The following is a 9,712-nucleotide window of genomic DNA, read 5'->3' on the forward strand; positions in this document are numbered from 1 at the left end:
GCTATAGACTGTAGTTAGGATGGCTACTCAGTTGTCATCCCCACTGTGGCTTTCGACCCTGGCTCAGAGTATCACGTCTCCTGCGGCTGGAACAACTGATCTCTTTCGTAGCAAGCACGGCCTGATTTAAACTAGCCCTCTCCTCCTTCTAGCCCAAGCTTCCACAAGCTCCAGTTCAGGTACCTCCTGTCCTGTCTAGTGTTTACCACTTAGGTGATCTCAGAGTGCTACAGTCAATCCTCAGTCTTCTGAATGCCTGGCACCATTTTATCACAGGAGCCAAGAGGATCTATTCTACTTGGCATCCTTTCTTCAAAAGGTCTAGGCGTTCCATGTGCGTAAACTGAACTATCAGCCCCCTTAAACCTTACACCAATGATTACATTCACCTGAGGCCAATCAGTGTCCTGTACAACAAGCAGCAAGGAAGCCATGGGGAGATCAGAGCAATCTGAACCCAGAAGAGCAAGAAGTTGGAACAGTCTTGATGAAGCTCTTAACTGCCTGTCATGAACAGCATGATGATAGTCACTGACCGTAGCCAAAGAAAACACAAGTCACTCTAAGTGAGAATGAACATCAGTACCTTCTAGAGACATCTATACAGGAACTTTATTCCCTTGACCTCCAAAAGTACACTGGCATCTCATTTAAATCACTTATGTAGGACAGTTATGATAAATTAAAAAAAGGAAGATCATTTGAAAACATTCTGTACTTTAGTAGCGTGTTAGCACGTGTTAGCATGTTGTCAAGGAGTCCTGGTGTCTTATGGGGTGGCAGCCAACTTTAATCCCTGCACTCCAGAGACAAAGACAGGCAAATCTCGGTGAGTTTGAGGCCAACCTGGTCTGCAAAGCAAGTTCTGAGCCAGATATCTATATATATATAGATATATATATAGATATATAGAGACACTGTCTCAAAAAAAAAAAAGAGTTCTGGCAAGCTCCCAAAGAACTGAGAGAAAGATGCCTAGAATAGTCTAGAGTGTGTGATTAGCTGTGATTCAGGGAATTAAATTGAAAACCAAAACCCATATGCCTATGAATATGCACATGCATACACACTTACATGATTTTATGGGTAAACTGGGTCTGTTAGCTTGCTTTCTCTATAGCAACGGAAGTTCATTGGGGAATCTACACCATCTTCCATAATATCTCCGCAGATTAATATCCCCTTCTGCTATAGTGTGAATGTCATGTTGAGGCTTGATCCCCAAATCGGTAGTGCTGGGAGGTGGTCCTGAGAGGTGATTAATATATTTCTTGGTCTCTCTGAGTTGGATTAGTCCCCATCACAGCGGTGGACAGACAGCAAGTGTGGCTACCTCACCTCACTTTCCTGCTTCCTTGCTAACCAGGTGAGATCTTGTGTCAACAAGTCCTCACCAGAAGTCAAGAAGACGCTGGTGCTGTGTTCTTTGTCTTCCAGAACTGCGTCTAAATAATGCATTTCTTCACAGCCTGTCCATCCCGTGTATCTTGTCACAGCAACACAGAAAGGAACAGAGACGCCTGCCGACTCCTTTCCTGCCTCTTTTCATTTTATGCCGCATATTTGCAAGCACAAACTTAGCCTAAGCACTATCTGCTCAGATTTTATTCTTAATAAGCGTAAAACTTTTGACCTCTTAGTAGTGCTCATTAGATCTTAACCTTTGAGACTAAGTCAGGGGATCTCAACTTCAAAACGCAGGTGGTCTCAGAGTCAATACAAACATCGACCTGTAAATCTTTATTAATGAAACAACGCAACTTGGGCCTGTGCTGGTATTCTGCTCTTCTTGTGAATTATCTCCACACTTGTTCTAAGCAGCTCTAGCCTCTTCAGATGTGTTCCTAGAAGAATGCTCCTTCCTCCCTCCTCCCTGAACTGCTACAGTTGTATCAAGTTTACCACCAAGTTCAATAAAGAACTGAAAGCAACATTGAAGTCATTTTGGAATGGAACTCACAGCACTGTGTGATCTTCTGGATGTTAGAAGAGATGCGCTGCGCCAACTGGGCAGGGTCCCCACCGATCCCCGGAGTGTAAGACATGGCTGGTTGGCTGACCGGCTGATTTCATCAGCTGCAAGTAGGCTATCTGGTTTTCAAGGAGTCACCTGAAAAACATAAAAGTTGTGCAATTATATTTTTTGAAAATATTGGTGTCCATTTCCCGAATTACCCACTTGGGTGTTCAGAGTGCTAAGAAAGGAAAATTACTACTGCTGCTATTTCTAGAGAACATTTCTAAAACCTAAACATCTAAGTTGTATACTTAGGTATGATTAGTATGGAGAACAAAAGCTTAGACGTGAAGACCAATTGGACAGATCTAAAACATGTGGGAGAGACAAATGATATTTATCAAAGGATAGGCAAGCTTGTGGCCAGCCCTGAACCAAATGATTCATGGCTGGTATCAGCGGGAGGCAACCCACAAAGGGAAGGAGAAGAATGACCCAATGATTACAACATATCTGTGAAGTGAGAATAGTTCACACGAGCTGTCTAACTTAACTTCACAACCTCCCCTTTAAGGTCCTCCTTCACGGTTCTTTTGAGCAAACTGCGGCTGATAACGATTAAGTAACTGGTCCAAAGTCACAAAACCACCCATTGATGAAGGTGAGATTTAAGCCCAGGGTTCAGGTTCCAAAGTCACCTATGTTTGCTAACATAGCGAATAATTATCTCAGAAGAATAAGTCTTGGTTTCCAGGTTTACTTTGACCATAATCTGGTACAAAACCACTGGGATTTCCAACAGATGAGTACAAGGATACTAACATCTGGCTATGCTCAAGTGTCCTAGGCTTTGCGCATAGCTGTTACAATGTATCATTTAGGGGACAAGTTGTAAAAAAGAAACCTGCATATGTGTCCTATACTGATATAACTTTTGATGGTACTTTTGATGTATGATGGGCTGAATCTACAAACAAGAAACATGACGATAGGGGAGGCATAGAGGGACAATTCTGGGAGGAAATAAAGCAGCTGAGCTGATATGACTGGTTAAACCAGCTGCTTCTACACCTTGTAGAATGTGCCTGGAAAGTCTGGGGAGCTTTGGTATATTCTCCACTCTTCTCCCATATTCCAGGCAAACCAGGTCCTAGAAACAGACTCAAACCAGCTTTATTAAAAGCAAATTGGAACCTTAACAAACAGCTGACCTACAGCCACAGAGTAGCAAGAGAAAACTCCCTTTCAGGAAGCACGGAATTAGGACTGCAGCCATGTAAAGAGCTGGGAAGCAGGCTGAATGAGAGCAGATCTGAAGAGGCAGGTACAATGTATCCTTGTAGGCCCAGCACTGGACTCACCAAATCATAAGAACTTGAGTTCCAGATCATCTTAGGCCTGGAAGTCAATTCCTCCAACACCATTTTAAGCATTCTATAAACCAATTAGATCTCTCTACTTTATATCACTAAATTGTTGAGCATTTATTTGTATGTGTGTGTATGCACGTGTGCATATGTGTGCATATGTGTGCATGCTACCGTGAGTGTAACAAGATCAAAGCACAACTTTCAAGAGCTGATTCTCCCCTGTCACCATGTGAATCCTGGGGATCAAACTCGGGTCACCAGGCTTGGTAGCAAACACGCTTACTTGCTGGGCCAACTCGTTAGCCCCATCCTTTAAAAAATAAGATCTTTATTAAGATAAAATTCATATACTATACAATCCAGCCATTTAAATTAAAACCCAATAAAACCCCAATGGTTTGGAATACGTTAACAGAGCTGTGAGGTAGTCACCATGCAACTTCTGAAATGCACATTCCTCTGAGAAGCAGATCCCCATCTTCTGTTTGGTCCCCAAACTTCTCAGCCATAAAAGCCATTAATCCACTTTGTATGCTTTCCTGCTCCGGGTGTTTCACATGAGTGGAATCATGCAATATATGTTCTTTGTGACTTGTTCATCGTCCTGGTGTTTTCAAGGACCACCTCCCTGTAGCATCTATAAGTACCTCAATCCTTCTAATTGACAAATAACACCATAATAAATGGATAAAGACCATTTTCTCTTGGCTCAGCGGCATCTTTCTCTCTATCAGCCAGGCTTACCAAGCACCTGTGTCTTACAGCCACCATAACACACTAGGAATGACTCTTCCTTGAACCACGGGCACAAGTAAGTCTCACACTCATGTCTACAAGTCACTAACATTCTTCTCTCTCTAGTGTCTGTATGCCTTTAAAATTGCTAGAATTCATCAACTGCCTTTTCAGCAGCTGCCAGTATAACCAACAACCAGAAATCTCTACCTTGGGCAAGACACTTAGCATCTCCTTCTCCCCAGATCTGACTAAGATAGTGCACACTGGGGACAAAGTGCCTTTCCACCATACGCAGAGGACAGATCTGATGTGTTCCCATGCCTGCTCTCATTAGAGGCACACAGTCACACATTGCCCTGAAGCCTAATCTCCCTCCCACAAGAGACTAATATCAGAGTCCTGCTAATTCGTGCAAAGCATTCTGGCTTTCTCTTAACTCTCAAAATCCACGTACATACAATAAGTTCAAACCTTAGCGTTTTCTTTCATCTTTCTGAAAAGTAAGTCAGTCGGTTACGTTCACAGCCTGCTGCTCTCATCCCTGGATTCAAGCAAGCTAATTGGATACTGTCCCTGTTGGTGACACAAGGGGCTGCATTCATTCTGAGTGCTACCCACCCTTCGCCTCTTCAGACTTTGCCAGAGGAAAGTATGAAGGTGACCACCTCAGTGTACTCTTGAGTGGTGTGAACAGCCATCTGAGAAAGGGTTGAATATTTCCTGCACATGGTACCTTTTATGATTATTCTTCTTATGTTCCATATAAGGATCATTATAGTTTTTCACAAAGAAACTGAAGCATCGAGGTGGGCGGTGGTGGCGCATGCCTTTAATCCCAGCACTCGGGAGGCGGAGGCAGGTGGATCTCTGTGAGTCTGAGGCCAGCATGGTCTACAGAGTGAGTTCCAGGACAGGCTCCAAAGCTACAGAGAAACCCTGTCTTTAAAAACCAAAAAAGAAAGAAAGAAAGAAAAAAGAAACCAAGGCATCACTGAGAACAAATAACTTGTTTATTTATGATAAGCTGAAAATAAATTTGGGAGCTCACATTTTAGCAAACACTAGATGAAATCCTTTTGCTTTCTGTATAACAACTTAGAACAGGTAGACCAATTCAGCTACTCAGCCAAAACCTGCCACCTTTCTGCAGGCGCACAGGTAGTTTTGTTATCCTCACCCCTTCAACGAAGAAGCGTTAGTGGATGGAGGGAATACCACTGAGCCGCACACTTCCTTTTCGTCCTGCTCAGCTAACAAATGATAGCATTTAAAAGACAACAAGAGTTGGCTCTTGTGATAAAATACAAAATAAGAGGGACGATGGCTATCTTTGCTGTAAAGAAAACACTCATACAAGTACATAGCGATCAATAAATGACTTCAAAGGTTATGACTTTTGCAGTGAGCTAATTAATGCTAGGTTTATAAAATGTTTGCGCTCTATAACCATTCCCCGGTACCTAGCTTAAGCTGTAAGGCACTCAATTATGTTTTGCTGGAAACCCATTTGCAAGTCCTAGTGCCTTTGACAAAATAATTATATAACTCATCTCATGCACCTGCGCAGCTTGTCGAGCAGCTACTATTGACACTGACTACAAACATGAATTAAGGTAAATGGAAGTCACCCAAGCCACCCTCCAAGTGCTCAGAAGTTATATGTGGCCAGTGGCCAGAGGCTTGGACAGCTTGCATATCCATTTCTATCACCACAGAAAGTTCTATTGGACAGTGTCCAACTCAACATCTTGGCAATTATCTTTCTAATGAAGATAATAGAAACATTATAAGGTTGAAGAGGAGAAGGGAGATCAAAGTGCATCACCCACAATGAGAGCAGTCTAAGACTGTGTCTGAAGAACAGAAAAGAAATGAGCAGAGAAACTTTTGATACAGATTGTTGAGTGTAAAATACTGCCCTGCAGCGACTTCTAGACATACTGCTGAATCTTTAAGGGTGCCACTGAGCAGAAACCAGTTTAAAGTTTAGCCTGCTCAAAAGAAATGGTCACTTTCACTTTCTTAATCGTGAACACCAGCCTAACATCCTGGACTTCCTTCTCCTTTGGCCCCCAGGATTTTCATTTAGGTGCGTGGTGTGAAGTAGAAACTCTGGACAGGTTCTATTCTCTAGGACTTGGCTGCCAAACAGGTCAGGAAGCAATGTTGTGCACCCACTTCCTGAGAACACATCCCCAGCCTCAGAGCAAATATTAGCATTCCTAAAACTCTGCATTTCAGACGTATTGCTGCCTTGGCTTCTCTGGCTGCCATTTTCCTGTCTCTAGAAGGCCCTTGCCGTGGTCCTCACGTGATGGCTCCTTTTCTCAGCAAGCTGTTATCACATGCTAGAGATGCCAGATCTGAAACGAGAAGTCACTACTATTGCTCTTTGTCAATGTAACTTCTGCATCAAGCCACTAATAGTCCTTAAAAGATCCAAAGATTCACACTACTTCTTTTCAATCTCTAAGACCAGCAAGAGAGGAATCGATCATAGGGGATAATCAATGGGCACGAGGGTTCTCAATCTCCCGGAAGGGTATTTTTGTTCCACAAACTACCAAAGTGCACTTCAGCACAGCTCCTTCATCAATTAAACTATTATGCTACACTATTTAGTTTTAGCTTAATTCACCAAAGATTTCCCTCCCCCATGGTTTTACACATTAATAGTTCAAGTTACAGTGAACCACAGCGAAATTCACACAGACGTAACTGTAGGTGTTTGATCTAATGGTAATCGTAGACATCGCAATAGTATTTTGTAGTGCTGAGGACTGAACCAGAGCCCTGTGCATACTAAACAAGCCAGTGGGCTACATATAGCTCAATGTAATTATTAATCATTTCCAACCAGCAGCGCTTGGATAAAGCTGAAATCATAATCAAAATTAGAAATGACTGTTAACCGGGAGCAATGTAAGTAGCAAAGTAGCTGGAGAAAAACGGCACAGATGAGTTAATATGGTGTCACATTAACTTCCCCAGACACTGGGAAACTACCGTCGAATTCTTAACTAGCCACAAGCCTGGGGCTAACTCCAGCAGCGGCAAAGCCAGAGGCTTTCACATCACAAGACACAATTTAACAGTTTTATCAGTCTCTGCGCAGTGCCGTTCAGAGTACACCTAAAAGAAATGCCCACCTCCGACAGGACCACACCGTGTTTCATGGTTAATCCCCCCCTTTTTCTCTTGTTTGTGGACCCTTGAAAATGATAATTATTGCCAGAATACAAGATCTGAAGTGACCAGAAAAAAATAAGATCTGTCTATAAAATCCAAACATATTTTTAAAGGAAAAGGAAAAATTAGTATTTGACTAGAAGGCTCCTATCTCTACCCTTTTATGAAGGGGAGGGGGGTGGCTTTTAACCTAGAAAACACAGATGTGAATTCTTGAAATACCTTTGTTAAGGGACTTGGGGTAAAACAAAAGACGCGGACAAGGTAAGTCAAAGAAAGTTAGCTTGTGTAAATCAAGACCAACAAGCACAGCAAACTCAAGGGGCCACAGAAAGAACCTGTGGCCAGGTGACCAGGGCCCATTGCTTTTGCTTTTCTGTTCTGGAAAGGGAAGTTGGCAGAGAATGCGGAATAGGGTAGTCTCCTGCCCGGAGCTGGCGATGGGGTCGGGCCCCCAAGGCTGACAGGCTGCCCCTGCCCGTGTCCCCTGCCGCGGGCCAGGCAGACGAGTCGCGTCCCCGAGTCCGCAGCGGGGCGTGGGAGCACGAGAGGTACCGGCCAGGCGTCCCAGGGGAGCCCGTCTCTGCGCACCCAAAACCAGCCACGGCGATCTGCGCTTCTGGGGTGCCCCTCCCGAGCCCTCCGGCTCTGCAGCTTCCTCTTACCGTAACCTCATAGGCTTCCTTCTCCTCCGCCGCCAGCCGCTGTCACCCGGGGGCCCAGAGCCCTCCGCGGCTAGTCTCAGCTGATGGGCGGTGGCAGGAGGACGCCCATTGCGCATGCTCAGGGGCGCAGCCCGGGGAAGGAGGAGGCGGGGCTCGCTTTTCTTCCATTGGCCAAAACAGTTAAAGCTTGAAGCGACAGGCAAAATTGCTAGGGAGCCCTGCTCAGAAGCCTGACACAATGATGGTGAATGCGTACGTGCAAGAGAAGAGGAAAAGATAAGGAGAGCTGTCTTTTTTTTTCATTTTTTTTATTTAAAAAATTTGTTTTTCATTTTATATACCAACCCCAGTTTCTCTTCCCTCCCCTACTCTTGCCCCCCCCTTCCCCCTTCCTATGTCCTATCCACTCCTCAGAGGGGGAAAGGTCTTCTTTGGGGATTCAACAAGGTCTGGGATACCAACTTAAAGCAGGCCTAAGTTGTCGTCCCCCAACCCTCATCAAGGTTGTGCAAGGTATCCCACCATAGGGAATGGGTTCCAAAAAGCCAGTTCATGCACCTGGGATAGATCCTGGTGTGACTACCAGCCCCCCCCCCCTCCCACACACACACCTCAAGATAAAGCCACATAACTGTCACCCACATTCAAAAAGTCTAGTTGAGGCCCATGCAGGTCCTCCAACTGTCAGTCCATAGTCCATAGACTCCCACTAGTTTGGGTCGGCTGTCTCTGTGGTTTTTCCCTGACTTTATTCAGTGGTGCCTTCTCCGCTGGACTCAGGCCCCATCAGCTCCGGTGGGTCCTGTTTCCTAACGGTCAACTTTGCAGTCGGCTTTATTTACAACCCCACCTTAAAGTGTCACTGCAAAAACATGTCAAGGCAATCCTAGTCGAGCACGAACGAACAAATGAAGAGTCACCTCTAGGTGCCCACTTGGGAAAGATATTTTCTTAGTTCATGATCGTCCACGCATCCTTGAAATACAGGATGCATTTTTCCCAGGCTCTAAGAGCCCAGAATGTTCCAACAATGGAAAGCATCAGTTGCTTGGGCGAAAGAGATTCTTTGCCAAATTAATTAGAATCTAGATTGCCTTAATCTTTGCCTATATTTCAGACGGTGTTGTTCTCTGAGAAGAGCATGAAAACATGTGATTTCAAAAGCACAAAAGAATTTAAGTGTGGGTTGTGGGGGAAGAGGATATCCAGAGACATGTGAGATTACAGATTACACAGAGCAAATTGTACATTGGTTGGTTTTACACATGTAAGCATACATAAATGATTTAGGTCAGACTGAAGCACTTCCTCTCCCAACTAGGATCCACACAATGGAGTGAACACACTGGTCAAAGGACATACACCTATTAAAAACAATGGGATTCTGATGGAACCATTGTGAACTTTTGAGTTCTGCTTCATTTTGTTGGGTACTGGAGATTGAACCAAGGGCCCTGCACGTGGGAAACAGGTGCCTTAACTGTGTTCTGTCTTTCCAGCCTTTTGTTTTGTTGCCCAAACTTTGATCTCTTTAGCAGAGTCAGGCCTTGAACCTGCAATCCTCCTGCCTTGTCCTTCTGAGTAGATAGAACTACAGATGTGTTTCACTCAACCAGATTATTTGAGGTCTTGTTTTGAGGTGCTAGAGATCAAACCCAAGGCCTCACATTCTGGGAAGATGATCCACCGCGGAGCTATACCCGTGTTTCCCTCTGCGAACTTTTAGAAATATTAGCCCAATATAGTGGCATTTTATGTTTTTCAAGCTAGTGCTGAAATTCCACTTTCTGTTT

At 44.2% G+C, this 9,712-nt stretch overlaps 1 protein-coding gene across 1 annotated transcript in view; it reads right to left on the reverse strand.

Moving 5' to 3' along the window:
- Stx7 (syntaxin 7) overlaps positions 1-8,037 on the reverse strand; it is a 41,907-nt gene extending 33,870 nt beyond the window's left edge. Inside the window, exons 1-2 of the mRNA XM_075947554.1 lie at positions 7,920-8,037; positions 1,961-2,110 (exon numbers count right to left, since the gene is read on the reverse strand). Coding sequence (XP_075803669.1) covers positions 1,961-2,045 — 85 coding nt within the window. The 5' untranslated portion in view covers positions 2,046-2,110; positions 7,920-8,037. The remainder of the gene's footprint in view (positions 1-1,960; positions 2,111-7,919) is intronic.
- Between the last annotated feature and the right edge of the window lie 1,675 nt (positions 8,038-9,712).

Source organism: Microtus pennsylvanicus, chromosome 1, assembly GCF_037038515.1.
Source record: "Microtus pennsylvanicus isolate mMicPen1 chromosome 1, mMicPen1.hap1, whole genome shotgun sequence".
Taxonomy (NCBI): Eukaryota; Metazoa; Chordata; class Mammalia; order Rodentia; family Cricetidae; genus Microtus; species Microtus pennsylvanicus.